At 40.9% G+C, this 20650-nt stretch overlaps 1 protein-coding gene across 2 annotated transcripts; it reads left to right on the top strand.

Moving 5' to 3' along the window:
- The first annotated feature begins 661 nt into the window (after window positions 1-661).
- LOC140068932 (5-hydroxytryptamine receptor 3A-like) lies at window positions 662-20235 on the top strand. 2 transcript variants are annotated; one of them, XM_072114280.1, is made up of 9 exons: window positions 662-942; window positions 2989-3137; window positions 4180-4224; window positions 8076-8185; window positions 12135-12307; window positions 13221-13381; window positions 16453-16660; window positions 19421-19630; window positions 19810-20235. In XM_072114280.1, the coding sequence occupies exons 1-9, from the start codon at window positions 897-899 to the stop codon at window positions 20088-20090; spliced, it is 1383 nt and encodes a 460-aa protein (XP_071970381.1). In that variant the 5' UTR covers window positions 662-896; the 3' UTR covers window positions 20091-20235. The 2 variants fall into 2 exon arrangements, with proteins under 2 accessions (XP_071970381.1, XP_071970382.1); XM_072114281.1 differs by lacking the exon at window positions 2989-3137 and having other exon boundaries at window positions 663-942.
- The last annotated feature ends 415 nt before the right edge of the window (window positions 20236-20650 follow it).

Here is a 20650-nt window from a genome sequence, read left to right as displayed (position 1 = left end):
CACCAAAAACTTATGGACTGAGGGTTTGAAACACGTCTCCGTATTGACCATTCGTATGATTTATCTATGTATTTTTAAAGGATATATATTTTTTATAGAAATAGATGATTTAACCCATTTAAATGACTTGGTCAAATGTTTATTTGACATTTTTTAGTGGTATACAAAAAGAGGCATCCAGAGATTTCTTTTTCTGCTACAGTGTTTGTCTTATGGGATAAGATTTGGGTAAATTGCATTTTTGGATGGTAGGATATATTATGCATTTGTGTTTTTTTAGTTTATTTATATGTGCATTCTAAGGAGAGTGGATGATTTGATTTTTACATTTACCCTATTTACCCTCACATCTGGTTTTCTGTTAATTTAGAGACAGCTGAGAGGCAATTTACATTCTTCATAAAATATGTAAATGGTCAGAGAGGCAAAGCGTAGTATACAATATACAAAGTCCAGGATAATATAATGCTTGAGATTGGTGGCACATAGATCTTCATATACTGAAATATAAAAAGCATGTCATTGGAGCGGAATTCAGATTGCTGTTAAGAAACTATTCCAAAGTGGAAACAGAAATAGAAACAGCAAGTAAAACAGATAAGAGACTGTTACATGGAATATTATAATAAATCACATGGGATTTGTTCCTGTGTTTACTGGATTGTACTTTTAATTAAATAAGAACCAACCCTTACAACCCAAGGCAATAGTAGTACTATAGACTCAAAATGACTTTGACCTGATTGACATGATAACATTCACCACCTTTTAAACAGGTTCCTCCACTAAAAAAACTTTTCCTTGCAAATTATAATCCCTCCCACTGTGAAAAGAACACAGTCTTACACTTACACAATGATAAGAGGTGCAACAGTCACAGTCACAGTCATATTAGAATGTCTCTTCACAGAAAAGTATTAGCTCTAACTGCAATTTTACTGGGTAAGTCATTTATTTTAACTATTTATATTGAGTAACATTTGAGATTCTTTAAAGTAAAACTTTAATTTGTGTTTTTATTTTATTGTAGGGAAATACTGTATTTCCTACAATTATCAGTTTTCGTAAGCATTAAATTGCATTTCATTACACGTTACAGTTTATTTTTTATGTGCAAGAAGTATGAGAAGCTTTAATGTCTGTGATGTGTACAGGTTACAAACCATAGATAAGTATAATCATCTTGTTACCTGATATCCTTATTCAGTATCTGGCTCGGGAACATTTGGCCCACTAGATACAGTTCTATATGTATAATAAAATACACAACAGTTGTACCTATTGTATTTGTGGGATATGTACAATCCTATAGAAATATAGCTAGGCTATGCAACTTTCTACATGGAAACTTTCTGCAAGGAAAATACACTGTAAGTCTACATTCACAGGAACGTATGGGGGTCGTATATATGGCCGACGTATATAGGGCGTATATACATCCCCCATACATTTCTATGGGCTCACGGCCCTGTACGGAAGCGGTACAGTGCAGCACATGTGCGGCACCGTACCACTCCGTAGCCCGTAGAAAAATAGGACATGTCCTATCTTTCTACGTGATACGGCGCCATGCGCTATATATTCTTATGGAGAGGGGCTGGGGTGCACTGCGCTCATCCCCTGCTCCTCACCGGAGCACCGATGTATGCCCGCCATACTACGGTACGGCGGGCATACATCGTGTGAATGTAGCCTAACAGTGTGATCATTGGTCTAGTGTATATTAGTCCGCCACTTAAATAGTACATTTTTACTGTATAGTACTTTACATGAAAAAGATTTGGCTGAAATTTCATCAATATAATCTATTTGAAGCAACAGAAAGTTGAAATAGATATCTTTGTCTTCTACTGATTGTGGAAGATAAACAACGACAAACTTTAGTTTTGTGGTATTACGGAGAGGATGTACACAAGTCTGTCATTGTTATACAGAGGTATATTTTTTTTCTAAAATTATTTAACAATGTTATTTACTATAATCCATTTGACCTCGATAACCACTGGTGATGCTCTCTGGAAACCCAAAATTTAGAAAATTCAATTTTCACAGAGAAAAAAAGCAATAAAGCAATAATTACAAAATATACCTGTTCTAACATATCAATTCAACTTAAGAACAATCCACCAGAATCTATCTTGGATGTAACCTTGGGACTGACATATATATACCGTATATATTCATACATATATGTATGTAGTGTTTTTGAGTTACTTCCCTTAAAGTATTTGCAGTGTTTCATGACATTTCTTTTATAGGTGGTTTATTTGCTTGCAATGTGAGACTATGACACATAATAATGACAAAATTAGTTCTGCTTGTCCTGCTAAGCTAGCCTTGTTCTTATACACAGTAGAAAATTATAAAAAGCAGAGACGAAGTGGTAGACCATGACCACAAATGTAGAAGATCTAGAAATACCCAAACAACAGTTTTTTTCCAAAGGTTTACACTTTCTTAAAACATTTGGGCCATACAATGAAAACCTTAAAAACAAAGCCTGTTCAATACACTGCACAAAATATCAAATACTACAATAAGGGAGTTCAAATAACAAGCCCCACAGTAAAAGAGTGGGTCCTGATGGGGTTAAAAATCATCTTTTTTTCAGGTAGTAGTAATAATACGAAGTAAGCAGAAGTAAGAGCTTAAAAGCATTGAAATGCTTGATTTTGACTTGGTTTACATTGACACATATTCTACTAAATGCAAGGGAATCTGCTTTGCGTTTAAGACAAACAAGCGTTAGCTAAGTATCACTTTTGATCACTAATTTTTACAACAAACTTTGCATAAAAGTACAACAATCCCCCTATTCTGTGAACTGACATTCAATTTTAAATCTCATGCAGAATTCTTTATGGCCAGAATGATGTACAGACACACACAGACAGGTGTTACACAACACAATAGAGGTCTATGAGGAGAGAGGAAGGTGATAGTTGTGAGCAGGATCCCCTTTAATTATGGAATATTCTGCTTTTAAAGGTACATGCCACAGTGACAAAAGCTGTAGTTTCAATGATGTTCTACCAGTTGTGACAAGGCTCCCAGGTTCAAATGTGCGACCAGTGTGGAACTGGAAAACTCCTACCACTGTGGGTATAGATTTATCCCTGTATTCAATCATCAACTTGGTAAGAACATCTTCTCTTATTATCTTTACACTGATTACTTTTAGGTCTGGATAATGGTAGCTTTGAAAAAAACATCTTGTAAAAATTACAAAATTACTGGGTGCAATAGCTCAGCTCTCCCACATTCTAGTAATTGAGAATGAACTACTATAACAGATACAGTCTCAACCCAAAATAATGTTCTTTGCCTGGTGAACAATAAGGAGAAGCGGCAGTTTATAAAACTAATAAGCAGGTATCTTGGCCCCATCCTTGTTTAAGTTTGGCTGTAAAAAACCCTTTGTTTTCTTAAAAAAAAAGGTGTAAGATTATTTAAGGGCCAGTTCACACATAACTTTTTTACATCAATTTTTTGCTTCTGTTATTTTGAGCTAAAATCAGGAGTGGTCGAGAACAGGGAACAGGTACAAGTTTTTCAGGGATTTCTCTAATGCCCAGCACAGGACAGTAATGATTGTTCCTACTTTATAGTTAATTGGATCTTTCTCATTAATAAAGCGGGTCACCATGTTTGTTTGCATGCAATGATCGCTTTAATTGTTTTTAAACCCACTGAAAATATGTAAATATTGTTGACTATAATAAAACATACTAAGGCTACATTCACACTACAGTATGGGGGACGTATATACGGCCGACGTATATGCGGCCGATATACGTCCCCCATACACTTCTATGGGCTCGCGGCGCCCTACGTGAGCGGTACGGTGCAGCACCCATGCGGCACCGTACCGCTCCGTAGCCCGGGGAAAGATAGGACATGTCCTATCTTTTCCCGTATTACGGCGCCGCGGCCACACATCGCTATGGAGAGGGGCGGGGGTGAGCTGCGCTCACCTCCTCCTCCTCTCCCCGCCCTGCCATGTGCCTGCCGTGCTGCGGTCCGGCGGGCACACGGCAGTGGGAATGTAGCCTAAGTCTGTAAAGTTATCACCTAGTTGACACATAAGATGTTACTTTCTGGTAAAGGAGGATTGAGACCCACGATATTGAAATCCATTCTAGTCACTCATTAATTCATCTTCAATTTTTTATATTTTAGGACACCAGCTTGCAGATCTTGACCACATATATCTGGTTTAATATGGTAAGAGATCACAGTGACCAACACCACTTAATCTACAATTTTCCTAATGTAATATGTGGATATGGAATTACTGAACCCATGGTTTCCTGTATATTTTACACTAGAATGATATGTACATATGTAAAGGTTGTAAAGGTTGGTGGGGGCCCCTTGGGCGCAAAATCTGTTGGAGGCCCCCACTGAGTGTAGTGTGCATACAACTCCTCCTGCTCACTATCCAATATACCAGCAGTAACACAACTACATACAGCCGCTTCATCCCCAGTAACACAGCTATATACACCCGCCTCGCTCCCAGTAACACAGCTACATACAGCTACCTCGCCCCCACTAACACAGCTACATACAGCCGCCTCGCCCCCCAGTAACACAGCTACATACAGCCGCCTCACCCCCAGTAACACAGCTACATATAGCCACCTCTCCCCCAGTAACACAGCTACATACAGCCACCTCTCCCCCAGTAACACAGCTACATACAGCCGCCTCGCCCCCACTAACACAGCTACATACAGCCGCCTCGCCCCCCAGTAACACAGCTACATACAGCCGCCTCACCCCCAGTAACACAGCTACATATAGCCACCTCTCCCCCAGTAACACAGCTAGATACAGCTGCCTCGCCCCCAGTAACACAGCTACATACAGCCGCCTCATCCCCAGTCACACAGCTACATACAGCCGTCTCACCCCCAGTAACACAGCTACATACAGCCGCCTCACCCCAGAAACACAGCTACATACAGCCGCCTCACCCCAGTAACACAGCTACATACAGCCGTCTTGCCCCCAGTAACACAGCTACACACAACTGTCTCCTCCCCAGTAACACAGCTACACACAGACACCTCCCCCCAATAACACAGCTACACACAGCCCCCTCGCCCCAGTCACACAGCTACATACAGCCTCCTCACCCCCAGTAACACAGCTACATACAGCCACCTCTCCCCCAGTAACACACCTACATACAGCCCCCTCATCCCCAGTAACACAACTACATACAGATGCCTCCTCCCCAGTAACACAGCTACATACAGCCACCTCCTCCCCAGTAACACAGCTACATACAGCTGCCTCCTCCCCAGTAACACAGCTACATACAGCCACCTCCCCCCAGTAACACAGCTACATACAGCCTCCTCGCCCCCAGTAACACAGGTAGATACAGCTGCCTCCTCCCCAGTAACACAGCTACATACAGCCACCTCCTCCCCAGTAACACAGCTACATACAGCCGCCTCGCCCCAGTAACACAGCTACAAACAGCCTCCTCGCCCCCAGTAACACAGCTACATACAGCCACCTTTCCCCCAGTAATACAGCTACATACAGCCGCCTCATCCCCAGTCACACAGCTACATACAGCCGCCTCGCCCCAGTAACACAGCTACATACAGCCTCCTCGCCCCCAGTAACACAGCTACATACAGCCACCTTTCCCCCAGTAACACAGCTACATACAGCCGCCTCCTCCCCAGTAACACAGCTACATACAGCCACCTCCTCCCCAGTAACACAGCTACATACAGCCGCCTCGCCCCCAGTAACACAGCTACATATAGCCTCCTCGCCCCCAGTAACACAGGTAGATACAGCTGTCTCCTCCCCAGTAACACAGCTACATACAGCCACCTCCTCCCCAGTAACACAGCTACATACAGCCGCCTCGCCCCCAGTAACACAACTACATACAGCCGCTTCGCCCCCCAGTAACACAGCTACACAGCCAGTTTTGTACTTCTGCCTTCCTGGATTCTGACTCTGCAGGAAACTTCGTGGATGCTGCCCTGGTCTCCCAGCATCATCTTCCTGTGGTCTGTCTTGAGAAGCCGATGGTTATCTTTTCCATCAGTGGGCAGATTCTCTGTGGATCCTGTTCAGCACCACACCAAGGCCTTATCTCTGCAAATTGGGGCATTACACAATGAGAGACTATAGTTCTATGTGCTACCCCAGTCTATGTGTTCTGTCCTGCTGGGTCTCCTGTGGTTGCAACTACACGCTCATGTGCTCAACTGGCAGACTGGGAAGTTCTTCACTGGGGACCGGATTGCCAGTCACGTTGTTTGGTGGCACCTCATCCTATATCCACCACAACTTTTCCAGTGTCCTCCAAACCTCTGGTGGGTCTTCCAGTTGGACTTTGCTGACATCTTTTCAGAGTAGCAAGCAGAGACTCTGCACCATCCCTACGACTGCCCTATAGACCTGTTGCCAGGCACCTCTCCCCCACTGTCAGTGCTTGAAACCACAGCTATATCAGCCTATGTGAAGGAGAATCTGCAGAAGGGGTTCATTCACAAGTCCCTTTCCCCTGCGGTGCTGGGTTCTTCTTCGTGGCCAAGAAGGATAGTTCACTTCGTCCATGTATTGACTATCGCGGTCTTAATAAGATTACGATGAAGAACCACTACCCACTATGTCTGATCATGGAACTCTTTGACCGTCAAGTGGTGCCAAGGTCTTCACCAAATTGGATCTGGTGACCAAGAAAAACCCTGATCCTAAACTCTGACCTCAAGTGGCTGAAGAAGCTTTCTCCAACAATCTTCCTTTGCCTATGCTCCCGTTCTCACTCAGCCTGATACAGAGAAATAGTTCCTGCTAGAGGTTGATGACACTTTGGTTGGTGCTGGAGCCGCTCTTACCCAGAAAGGGCCCAAAGGTTGACCTCTCACTTGCAGCGTCTTCTCAAAGTTGGTTGTTGCTGCTCCTGTTGATCTACGGCAGCTTCCTCCTGCCAAGACCTATGTCTGACCTGCTCTTCGGAAGAGGATAACAACTTGGGGACATTGCTCTCATGTGGCTGGTCCTCCTGGGATGCAGAGATCAGTCACTCTCACTCTCGATTCTACTGGTGGCCAGATCTGGTCAAGCATGTACCAGACCTTGTGAGTCCGGCAGGTCCCCACCGGTCTTCTATCCAGCTGATAAAGTGTGGCTGTCCTCCATATATGTCCGGCTAAAGATTCGCAGCTACAAACTAGATCATCGGTTCCTGGGTCTTTTTGAGGTTCTGAAGCACATTAATCTTACAAGCTTCATCTTCCTCCCACCATGCGCATCCCGAACTTCTTCCATGTTTCCCTTCTGAAGCCTGTCATCCAGAAATGCTTCTCCCGGCAAGTACCTCCTCCTGTTCCTGAGGCTGATTTAACAAATGTCTTTGGAGTAAAGGAGGTTCTGGATATGAAGCCGGTCAAAGGGAAGCGGTTCTTTCTCGTTGACTGGGAGCCCAAAGAAAACATCCTAGACTGTGGTCTTCTGCAGAGATTCCTACAGGCCAAAAAGAGGGGGAGGGGGTACAGTCACGGGTGCTCCTGGGACCCATGCCCTGGGTCGCAGGCACAACTGTGTGCCTTCCTGTCCCGCTGGAACCCGGCCGAGGTATGTGCATCCCTATGGGCTCTGTAAGATTTAAGGGGCCAGCGCAGCGATGATTGGCGCACACTGGCTGGCCACCTGCCCTGACAAATTGCCAACCCCTTCCTGTGTCCCCTGTCGGATTGTTGTGCCTCGTGCTTGAGAAAGCTTTCCTATTGTAGTTCCTGAGTTTATAGTGATTCTCATTGTGACCTTGATTCCCGTTCCTTTCTTCATTCCTCTGCCGCTAGCCCTGACCTTCTACCTTGTTCCTGACTCCGATGCCATTCATTTGTATGATAGTTAGCCTAAAGAAAATTCATACGGTAACCCAGTTGGTGTGATAATTGTCACAATTGTTCCCAAAGTAGGTTCCTTCAAACTAGGGTCTGTTTGAGTGAATCCTTTAGCTATATGTACAGAAAGAAACATAATTCCCTTTATATTAGTCATATCACAGTAACCATAATATGTTTTCACTGCAGGAATGGAAAAATGAGTTTTTATATTGGAATCCTGATGACTTCTGTGGCATTAAGCAAATGATAATTCCTTATGATCATTTTTGGATGCCTGACCTCTACATTTATGAAATGTAAGTGTTATTCAAGAAATAATTAGCTTTTTGGAAGGATTTTCAGTACTTTTATATTGAAGGTCTATCCTTAAGATACATAATCAACATTAGATTGGTGAGGCACAACACCATTTGCCCTCATTGATCATCTGAATAAAGGGGTAAATAATTGTACCATTATGTGTCCTAAAGAAAAATAATATTATCCATGTGTAAACATATTAATCAGAAGTCACATTTTCATCCTGTATACCAGATGGCTGATTGTTATATAACTTGGGCTGATCCTTAGAATTGCTTTAGAAGTCACTAAAGGTTGCATTATGTTCTTCACATAAAAAAAAATATATTTTTAAAAGTTAACCTGTCACCAGGGACCTCATTTTCACTAAAGACAGGTTGTAAAAGCCCATAAGAGCTGCAGTGCATATATGCCTTTCTGCTTTCTCTAAGCATCTGCATTGCAATATAATTGTGTATTATAACTTACATTACACCTTGACAGAATCCTCTGGATAATGCTAGGGGTTGTGCTTTGATTTGGATGCGGACCACCCAGCTCTTGGCCACCACCTTTGTGCTCCTGTATAGCACTAGGCAGTGAGCTCTGTGAAGGAGCAGGAGGGAGGAGCTGTAAGGGAGCACAACGGTGGGGGCCAAGAGCTGAGCAGTCTGCAGCACAGACAGGTCACATGTTGTTTTTTGAAATGCAGCCAAATCCCTGGGACTACACAGAGGATTTTTTCAGGATGCCAGGTAAGTTATAATATTATCATTATATAAAGTAATTGTATTGTAATGCAAATGCTTAGAGAAAGCAGAAAGTAATATTTACAATGCAGCTGTAATGGACTTCTGTGACCTGCCTCAAGTGAAAATGAGGTCCCTAGTGACAGGTTCCCTTTAAATTCTAGCACAGCACTGTAAGTCTGATTCTTCCTGTCATCATTTCCTTTTTAGTGATCTAGCTAAATTCACAAGGATTTGTAGTAAGACAGCAAAGTGAGACAACATGAAAAATGGTTTCTTATTCAGTTTAAAACTTGTTTTCAATATTATTCAAAGCACATTGGGGGACATTAACTAGCAACAGTGCAAACTGCATTATATGCAGATTCAGGATTTATGGCGCACATTCTTAAAGAAACCCTGCACAGCTCTGACAGAGGGCACCACTTTTTTTGGGTGCACCTTTAACAGGGGGCGTGCAACACAATTCTGACAGACTTTGCATGTTAAATCTGGTGCACGGTCCGAATGGGCACTGGAATGCCCCCTAATTTGTGTTGTATGATGACTAGTGAAGCTGCGCCACAAAATGGTTGCAAATGTGGTGCAGACAGTTCTTAACCCCTTCCCGACATTTAACGTACTATTACTGCATGGCGGGAGGTGTGTTCCCGCAAAATGCGGTAATAGTACGTCATGCTTCTGGCGCCGGCTCCAGAACGGAGCCCGCGCCAGAAGCTGCGGGTGTCGGCTATATATGATCGCGGGTGTTAACCCCTGAAACGCCGCGGTCGCGCTGAACGCGGCGTGCTAGGGGCATTTGAGAAGAATCGGACCCCCCCGCGGCGCTTACCGGGGGGTTCGCTGCTCCGATCACAGCCCCGGGACTGCCGGTGCCCGGGGCTGCGCGATCCTCTTCTGTGAGCCGGGTCCGTGCCTTCTGGCAGGACCCGGCTGTAACACACAGCATGCTCAGTGTGTTACATTACACAGTGTAATACATCTGTATTACACTGTGTAATGTGAAGAAGAGCTTGAACAAGTGATCAGTGGATCACTTGTTCAAGCTAACCTGTAAAAGTTAATAAAAAAATGTTAAAAACACTACATAAAATCATTTTTTAATAAAAAGAATTAATTAAATAAAGTTAAAGTCCCCTAAACACAAATATTCCCTATACACATGCAATAAAGTGAAAAAAACACAAAATCGCCAAAAAACATATTTGGTATCGCCGCGTCCGTAACAATCCGTACAATAACTCAGAAACATTATTGGACCCGCTCGGTGAACGCCGTAAAAACAAAACCCGTAAAAAACGCCAAAAATGTACATTTTTCATAAAATCTCTACACAAAAATGTTCTAAAAAGTGATCAAAAAAAGTTATGTGCGCCAAGATTGTACCACTGAAAAGAACAACTCAACTCGTAAAAAATAAGCCCAAAACTAGCTCTGTCAACCAAAAAATATTAAAGTTACGTCTCCGAAAAGATGGCGATGCAAAAACAAATGAGATTTCGTCTATATTAGTTTTTATCCAGTAAAATTGTAAAAATAAATGAAAAACTGTATAAATGAGGTATCACCATAATCGTAATCACCTATAGAATAAAGATAATATAGTATTTTTAGTGTACGGTGTACGACCCCCAAAAAATACGAAAAAAAAGTAAACCAAAATTGACAATTTTCTTTTCACCCATACATTCAAGAGTTAATAAAATCTCATCAATAAGCTAATGACCCACGAAAATTAATTATTTGTAAAGTGCATCTCATGTCGCAAAAAATAAGCCCTTATATGTCCAAATTGCCAAAAAAATAAAGATTGTATAGCCAATAAAAAGTGACAATGCATAATCTGCTCTCAATGGTGCAGCTTCCCTTCGATGCCCTGGCGTGTGCCCATACAGCAGGTTACCACCACATATGGCGTATTGTTATACGCGGGAGGGATTGGATATCAAATTTTGTGGAGCGTTTTGGTATTTTATCCACTGAGAATTTGTACATTTTTTGAAAAACACATTCATTTAGCCAAAAAAGTTTACTTTCAAAATTGTATCCGATTTTGTTTTAACCCCTGTAAAATAATTAAAGGGTTAATAAACTTCATAAAAGTTGTTTTACGTACGTTGAGGGGTGTAGTTTCTATAATGGGGTAATTTATGGGGTTTTACTTTAATTAGGTCTCTCAAAGTGATTTAAAACCTGAGCAGGTTCCCTCAATAGCAGGATTTTGCGTTTTTTATGAAAATGTGAAAAATCGCACCGAACGTTCAAAGGCCCATAACATCCTACAAAAATAAGAGGATGCCTAAAAAACCATGTCCACATAAATTAGACATTTAGTGAATGTTAGTTATTACATTTTTTTGCGGTTATTACTATGTATGGAAAAAGTAGAACATTTTGAAGTTCGAAAATCAAGAATTTTTCCAAATTTTCACCAAACATCTGATTTTCTCATAAATAAATGCAAAACAAAACACCCAAATTTTTCAACTAACACGAAGTACAAAGCGTCACGAGAAAACGATTTTAAAATCCCTTGTATATGTCAAAGCGTCCCGAAGTTATAACCACTTATAGTGACACAGGGCAGATTTGAAAAAATGGGCTGTGTCAGGAAGGTGAAAAGTGGCTTCAGCGTTAAGGGGTTAAATCAGCAGTTTGCACTAAAAAGAATGTGCAAAGTCTGACATAAAACTGGCACACGGCCCTCAGTAAATGTGCCCCAATGTGCTTCTACGGTGGAAATCTTTGAATAAAAATTGTAACCAGGGGCGTAACTTGAAGGGGTGTAGAGGTTGCGGTCGGACCCGGGTCGCAGAGGTTTAGGGGGCCCTTATGGTGTCACTTTCCCATATGAGAAGACTATTTCTATAAACCATACATTATAGTCGGGGGCCTGGCACACACTTTGCACTGGGGCTTCTACTTATGCCACTGGTTTTAACTTGAATTTTTTTGTCATGTCTCACATGGACAATCATTCCTGGTCTGAGTGGGGTTGCCAGCACACCTGCAGCTATATGCTAGTGGCCTGATTCTTTTTTCTTTTCAAATTGTAAGACAGCAAAAGCAAGTAATAAGTTGACTTCTGTTTCGCTCTTATTTGCAGTCACAAATCTAGTAGTTATTCAGAGACATACAAGCCTTATTTGTGACATAGCAGTTTATAGGAGATGAACACTGCCTGTTATTTTATTGTGTTCCATAATTTCATTTCTAGGACAGAGTCTGCCAATAATAATCCAGGCATTTCATTCTTCAATGTTTCCAGCAATGGCACAATAAAAGATTCATTCCCATTAAGAATAATAAGTTCCTGTAATCTCGACATCTCCAAGTTCCCTTTTGATGACCAGACATGTACTTTGAGCTTTGGTCCTTACATTCATACAGGTACAATATATTCACTTATGAATAATCACTTTGTATTATAAATGCGCTCAAATAATATAATTATGATATATTCCAAACAAAGGGTGGGCATATGGTGGCAAAGCAAGCGAGACTTATTTTCCAAGGGTTTTACTCTCTTCTTAAGTTAGTATGATCTGGGGTTTCCATCTAGGACAAATTAATCAGTGGATGAGTGGATGCAATATTCATGTAATGAACACTGCCCTGGGAATAGACAATTGCACCTGTACACAGTAAACTAGAACTAATAAGCCCCCCTAATGTTTTAGAAATGAAGTACAATGATGGAGTTTACCAAAACTAACAATTCTTACTCCTGCTTCAGAGCCAAGATGTGCCCTCTTTATTTATAGGCAAACCCCTCTTGAAATAGGCATCATAAACACTAAACAAAGCATTTGTCATGACCTACGCTGCTCCTATTAAATCCTGTCTCAAAATGTCCATTTTTCTGAAAGTGGTATATTGGATACAGACTATGTATGAAAAAAAAATAGTGATAGAGAGATTTTCTAGATAGTTTTTACATTTTTTATACATAGTGAGGCTTTTTCAGCACATAAATTGTGCAAGTATATATGGTATCTCAGTGATCATACTGAACAGCAGAATAAAGAGAATCTGTCATTAGACCACACAGTAAAAACAGTAAGAAAATTGCACAATTCTCAGCACAAAATATTAAATGGTGCAACTCGTATAGTACAATTTGTCCCATAGAAGACAAGCCCCATAGAACTGTGTAAATGAAAAAAATGAAAAAGCTTTGAATTTTGAAGAGTGGCAATTAAAAAACAGAATCACAGAACAAAAAAGGGCTCAGTCCTTTATTTACCTCTGCTATACAGATTCCTGAAACATAATTTAACCCCACCATTGTGTTCTTTCGTAGTTAAGGACATCATTATGGTGACAAAGTCCAATTCCAGTCAGGTCAGCAAAAATTCAAAGGACATTTTTGTTAGTAAAGGAGATTGGTCTTTGTTGGACATCACTGTGGAAAATGAAAATTTCACAACTGAAAATGAGGTTTACAGTCAAGTTATATACAAGGTAAGAGACTACTTTCCATCTATGGATACATGCCAGGGTGTCACTAAATATATGTTAACAAGCACTGTAAAGTTGTGACTAATTTGTATTTATTTAACCTCTTAATGAGGTCACATGAAAAGGCTCTAGTGACTGGCCATTTGTAGTAGGGAAATGACCAACTGTGACTGGTGATGCTGATCAGAGATGTACTGGGTCTGATTAACCCCTTTAGTGGTCACCAAAGCGAATGTGGATTGTTGCCGCAGCTTTTCCATGTGGTAAATCCACAGCATAAGAACTGTTTGTGGCCCTTCTGATATCAGCGTGGCAAGAGAAAAATACTGCCCCGGCAACAAAGGTGGGCAGGAGCAGGACATGCTCTATATTTTGCATTGCTGTTATCCATGGCCTTCTTTCTTCTAAAATCAACGTATAACCCCTTCCTGTTGAGGCCCTTTTTTGATTAAAGGGGTATTCCAGGAATCAGCATAATTCATATACAAGTGGGCACTCAAAATATAAGCTAATGTGTAATTAGTTGTTATTTAAAATTTTGCTCCCCTTAGCAGAAAATGCTGATGACATAGACTGTAATGAAGAATTAAAATGCTACTGGCCCTTTAATCAGTCCGTTAATTTCCTCCGCGCGGTCCGTTGCAGGACAGAAGATGGCCACTGGTCACATGTCCACATCACATGTCCTGCACCTGCCTGGGCAGGGTCATGTGATCACCACTACATTTGGCTGTTGTCGGTTGGTTGCAGTGCATCCAGTATGGTCAGTGTTGTGGTGATGGCAGTTACACATCATCATGGTACCAGAGCAAGAAAACCTGTTAGATCATCACTGGGAGCAGAGCATAAGTGGTAGGAGGAGTTACTGAGAACTAAAGGATCATGGAACTTGTAGTTTCCAGTGGCAGCCATCTTAGTAATAAATCCACCTACTTTAGAGAGGCCATAAATTTTGTAAATCATAAAATCATATTATTTAAGCTCCATTTTGTGACTAATGACATTGAGTATTGTTGTATTCATTTATTTATATCATCATGGGTTTTTGTGTCAGACGTATCTATTCCCGGAATACCCCTTTAAGCGTTTTCATTTTGCACTCCCCACATACAAAAATATGCAAAATTCTAAATGCAGTGGAATTGGTGCGCCCCAAATAACATGTCTCCTTTATTCTTTGGGTCGATCACAGGGGATGCTAAATTCATATAGGTTTTAATTTGTCTTAATACATTTAAAAAAAAATTAAAACCTTCTGTACAAAAAAAATATGAATTTTACCATCTTCTGCCGCTAATAAGTTTTTAATGCTTTTGTGTACGGAGCTGTGTGACATGTCATTTTCTGTGAGATGACGTTTTCATTGCTACCATTTTGAGGACTGTACGACCTTTTGATCACTTTTTATTAGATTTTTTATATGTTGCATTTTCATACCGGGGTTAAATTCCGGGAATAACGGCTATTATATTTTGATAGATCGGACATTTGGGGTGATGGGGATAGCTAACATATTTATGATTTTTACTGTTTATTTTAATAACAGTTCTAGGGAAAGGGGGTGATTTGAATTTTTTTCAGACCTCCTAGGGTACCTTAACCCAAGGTTTTCTGACTGAGCTTACCATATACTGCCATGATATTGTATAGCAGTTTATGGGGATTTTACTGATCATTGATTATAATGTGCCCAATGATGTCACAGGATGCAAAGAAGATAGCTAAATGTGGGCTCCGCCTGCTTTTTACGGCCACTTGCAGCTTTGCCTGTGGGAATTGAAAGGTTAACACTTGCGGGTGTTACAGGGTGATGTTTGCTGCAATTTATAAGGCTACGAATTAGGACCGTGAATGGTCTGAAACGCGTCAGACAATTATGTTATAGAACGTCTCTACTGCTTTTAAAAATATTTTCTAAATAAAGTGGATTTTTTTTACCTGCATGAAGAATCTCCTTGCCTGGAGGCGGGACTACCCACTCTTTGCATTTTCGACTTAATATTCAGCAAACACCTACTTTGTATGGATAGGGCTCAGCCTGTGAGTCCCCTCCATTCACCAGCAGCCAACATGTGTTATACTAATATGTCAAAGGGGCTAATGTTATGCTACACTGCCTGAAGGCCTGAAGGGCTCTTGGCTTGTTAAAAAAACCCTCTGTGCTATGGCTTCACAAGCTGTTGTTACACTGCAGCAGCACTCTCAGTCTGCATAGTGCACTGCATAGTTCTGCCACTGTTAAGAGGCTTATGCCATTTATAAATGTGGGGTGCTTTGGTCAGTGTTTAAAGAAGACTTCTCATCAGAATTTTACCCTTGACACTAATATCACCTTCTGGTAAATAGTTAAAAGTCCTCCCCTTAACACCTAAAATGAGTTACCACTGAGGCACTGTACCTTAATTACGGCCATTTTTATCATATGTAAATGAGTAGACTTAAGTCAACTTCTGAAGAGAAGAGTCACATTTTCTCCAGATTGCCAGTGAACCCTGCCTCCTTCTTCAAATCTCAGCCTCAGTAGACAGGAAGTCCTCTCCCTGTCCTTACCAAAATGCTGTCCTTCTCACTTGCTTCTACATTCTATCTTCAATCTGCAATGGGTGGGACCAAGCAGTGGTTTGTGGGGTCACATGGTAGTGAGCATGGCCAACATAGGCAAAGGGAGAAAAAATTTTGGGAAAGAATTTACTGGTTGGAGGAGGTAGAGTTAAGCTGGAACACTAGCTGGGACACACACTTTTTAACAAAGGTACAGTAGGAGAGTGAGTAAGATTTATTGTGCCTCTTCAATGACAGGTTTGCTTCAAGCCAGGAAATATTTACTATGTCAGGCTGAGATTCGTACTGATTTGATTTCTCTGCCTTAGAGGTTCATCACTATGTTGCAATAATGCCACATTTCCTACTAGTTTTCCTACACACACACTCTCCTGGGTTGAAATTAAGCTTACCTAACTTTTATATTTTTAAAATTTTTTTTAAAAAATACATAGTACTTTACTTTGCAGATATAGACAATATATCCACATTGTTTTATGCTTTCCTGTGATTTTGCATATTTTTTATTGCAGATATCCATAAGAAGAGCTCCTGTACTTTATATCATAAACCTCATCATCCCAGCATGCTTCATGGTTTTACTGGACATAGCTAGCATGTTTATTGACATGGGAACTGGAGAGAGACTTGGCTTCAAAATAACCGTGGTTTTGGGTTTCTCTGTGCTATTGCTAATTCTTAACAACATGCTGCCCAATTCAGACAATCCTCCAGTTCTAGGTAAGATTTATGGGTACAATTACAGTAACATGTACTCGTCCTGGCTACCACACGTCAGAATTTCTGTGTCCCTGGAATTGGTCTGGCGGTTTGTTTGGAAGAAGTCTGGCTACTGTCATTTTTTTCATGCCCATTTTCTGTGGCATAAGGTGAAAACAAAGGGTTGGATTAGAGGTGGTGAGGGCCCCTGGGTGCAAACTGGTGGAGGCCCTCTCCACTATTTTTTTTAGTAAATGTTTCTATTAATATATATAATATATATACCTTATATACTCGAGTATAAGCCTAGTTTTTCAGCACAAAAAATAGTGCTGAAAACCCAAACTCGGCTTATACTCGAGTAAAAAATATATAGGTTTTACCAGGTTTTTGTGGTAAAATTAGGGGCCTCGGCTTATACTTGGGTCGGCTTATACTCGAGTATATACGGTATATATATATATATATATATATATATATATATATATATATATATATACACTCACTGGCCACTTTATTAGGTACACCTGTCCAACTACTCGTTAACACTTAATTTCTAATCAGCCAATCACAGTGCGGCAACTCAGTGCATTTAGGCATGTAGACATGGTCAAGACAATCTCCTGCAGTTCAAACCGACCATCAGTATGGGGAAGAACGGTGATTTGAGTGCCTTTGAACGTGGCATGGTTGTTGGTGCCAGAAGGGCTGGTCTGAGTATTTCAGAAACTGCTGATCTACTGGGATTTTCACACACAACCATCTCTAGGGTTTACAGAGAATGGTCCGAAAAAGAAAAAACATCCAGTGAGCGGCAGTTCTGTGGGCGGAAATGCCTTGTTAATGCCAGAGGTCAGAGGAGAATGGGCAGACTGGTTCGAGCTGATAGAAAGGCAACAGTGACTCAAATCGCCACCCGTTACAACCAAGGTAGGCAGAAGAGCATCTCTGAACGCACAGTACGTCCAACTTTGAAGCAGATGGGCTACAGCAGCAGAAGACCACACCGGGTGCCACTCCTTTCAGCTAAGAACAGGAAACTGAGGCTACAATTTGCACAAGCTCATCGAAATTGGACAGTAGAAGATTGGAAAAACGTTGCCTGGTCTGATGAGTCTCGATTTCTGCTGCGACATTCGGATGGTAGCGTCAGAATTTGGCGTCAACAACATGAAAGCATGGATCCATCCTGCCTTGTATCAACGGTTCAGGCTGGTGGTGGTGGTGTCATGGTGTGGGGAATATTTTCTTGGCACTCTTTGGGCCCCTAGGTACCAATTGAGCATTGTTGCAACGCCACAGCCTACCTGAGTATTGTTGCTGACCATGTCTATCCCTTTATGACCACAATGTACCCAACATCTGATGGCTACTTTCAGCAGGATAATGCGCCATGTCATAAAGCTGGAATCATCTCAGACTGGTTTCTTGAACATGACAATGAGTTCACTGTACTCAAATGGCCTCCACAGTCACCAGATCTCAATCCAATAGAGCATCTTTGGGATGTGGTGGACCGGGAGATTCGCATCATGGATGTGCAGCCGACAAATCTGCGGCAACTGTATGATGCCATCATGTCAATATGGACCAAAATCTCTGAGGAATGCTTCCAGCACCTTGTTGAATCTATGCCACAAAGAATTGAGGCAGTTCTGAAGGCAAAAGGAGGTCCAACCCGTTACTAGCATGGTGTACCTAATAAAGTGGCCGGTGAGTGTATATATATATATATATATATATATCCACCTTCCGAAATAAATATTTATAACCCACCAGTAATAAAAATAAACAGCCCCTGGTATTATATATACGGCACATATTTACACTCCCCCCACCCCCAGTAACAAACATTTATACACTGTCTCCCCTCAGTAACAAACATATAAACACTGTCCTTTTTACACTGCCCCCCCAGCAACCAGCTTATATACACTGCCCCCCCAACAACAAGCATACATACTGTCCCCCACCGCAGCAAACATATATGCACTGTCCCCCCCCCCCCCCTCCCCCAAGAGCTATTGATTTGTGAAAAAAAAATTACCATCAAAATCAAGCATGATAAACCAGGGACACTGTGGTAATCTTATATTTGCTATCCATTGCTGTCTTCTAAAAATCAACTTTTAAAATATGCTAAAGGTTCAATATGCTAATTATGCTCTGGTGAACGTTACAAGTGCCATAGCTTCACAAGCTGTTATAATAAGCCGAACATGTCTCACCAAGACCCCTGCTCTTTCCTTCCTCCCTCTCCCTGTGTAATCTAATAGTAGGTACAGCTTAGGGAAGACCTGCTCTGCTAATTGTAACAGCCGGACTGAGGAGCTCTGGAAACACCCACCAGAATCTTCCATCCTCATTAGCAACATTTTTAAAGTTTTAAAAGTTTATTTTAAAAGGGAGTAGGCCATGGATAACAAATATAAGAAGATTATAGTTACTGTGCCTTGATCTATGAGTAAGTGTCCGTGGCTTATCGTGCTTGATTTTTATGGTAGACTATTGCCAACTTCTACAATAGAGGGGAAAAGCTGATGCAAAAATTATTTAAATATGTTTCCAGTTTTTCAAATTGCAAAAGTTGCATCTGATGTGAAAGATTTCTTCACTCTGTAGAACCCTTCATGTCGTAGATTACCTGAATGAAGAACTATGTTGCGCTGCACCCACTTTTAAACTAAGGCTATTAAGAATATTTTTACAATGGCTGATAGGCAGTAATTTATCGTATTTTTTAATTTGATGTATATATTTTTGTGTTATTCTGTTCAACAGGTACTTTTTGCTGTGTATGCCTCGCTGTCATGGTAGTCAGTATAATGGGCTCCATTGCAACATCTAATATGTTAATGTTATCTGAAAACCAACCAGATGTTCCTCCTTGGGTAAAAATCTGGATCATGAACCACCTAGCTCGTGTTTTGTTCTTTAAAGTAAAATCCCCTAAAAGAGAAAATCTGGTTTCCATAGAATCTGCAGAAAAAGGTAAGTGATAAAGAGTATAGTGAGTTTTCAATGAGATGTATAACCTTAAATATTTTGGATGTCGGGGTTCAGACACATCTTAAATTAGCCCTATTATTGGGTCTAGTAGTAGTAATGTCTAGATCACAAGCTTGACAGCATCTAATGAAGTCTATATTACGGTTGTTCCCTTCTCACAGATAATATAGATCAAAAGAAAACTGGAAGAAACATTGCAATGGAGATGAGGAAGACTGACTTACACAAAGATATAACAATTCCAGTGGAGGTGAAGCTTTTAAAGAAATTATTAGCAGAAGTACTTAAGATCCGCCAAGAAATAAATCTCACAAAGGATCAAGATGATGCCAAGTCGGATTGGTACTTTGCTGCAATGGTGGTAGACCGCCTCATCCTTATCGTCTACTTACTCATTGTAATAATTACTTTTGCAATTGTTATCAAAGTCTGGGCTACATGACTCTGCACGTTGTAATTATGACAGTTTGGCTAATAATCTTTACATGTACAAATGAAATTGGTGTAACATAACTTGCTGCTAAATATTTATTATGAAAACATGTTTTAATATAATGTTTGAAATGTGCAATAAAACATTTTGTATACTGCTCATTATTATTGTAAGAGCTGAAGGCTCTATGTAACTGCTGGTTGCTTCAAATGAAGAAAGTTATGAGGTAAACAGGGGCCTAATTCGTGGTGTAGTAGCCATGGCCCACAGTGTCAGGGGGCCCAGCCATACAACCTGTTACACTGAATAATTGAGGATGTGCACCATTATATACATATTATGCTGCACATTTTGTAGCATAATATGTGTATAACAGTTTACATCTTCCACAATACAAAGCTGAGCCCTCAGCTTAAATAAGAAATGGCTTGGGTGAAGGAAGGACAGCAAGTCGCCAGGACCAACAATCTAGTATGATTACTTCCTGCCCTCTGTAGGATAAGATATCTGCTAGACAGTGACTCACATTTACTAACACTTTACTTGCGCTAGTTTTCTGTCTGACTTTG

Source organism: Engystomops pustulosus, chromosome 7 (assembly GCF_040894005.1).
Source record: "Engystomops pustulosus chromosome 7, aEngPut4.maternal, whole genome shotgun sequence".
Classification (NCBI taxonomy): domain Eukaryota; kingdom Metazoa; phylum Chordata; class Amphibia; order Anura; family Leptodactylidae; genus Engystomops; species Engystomops pustulosus.
The sequence above is the reverse complement of the archived record's forward strand: the minus strand, read 5'-3'. Positions and strand labels throughout refer to the sequence as shown.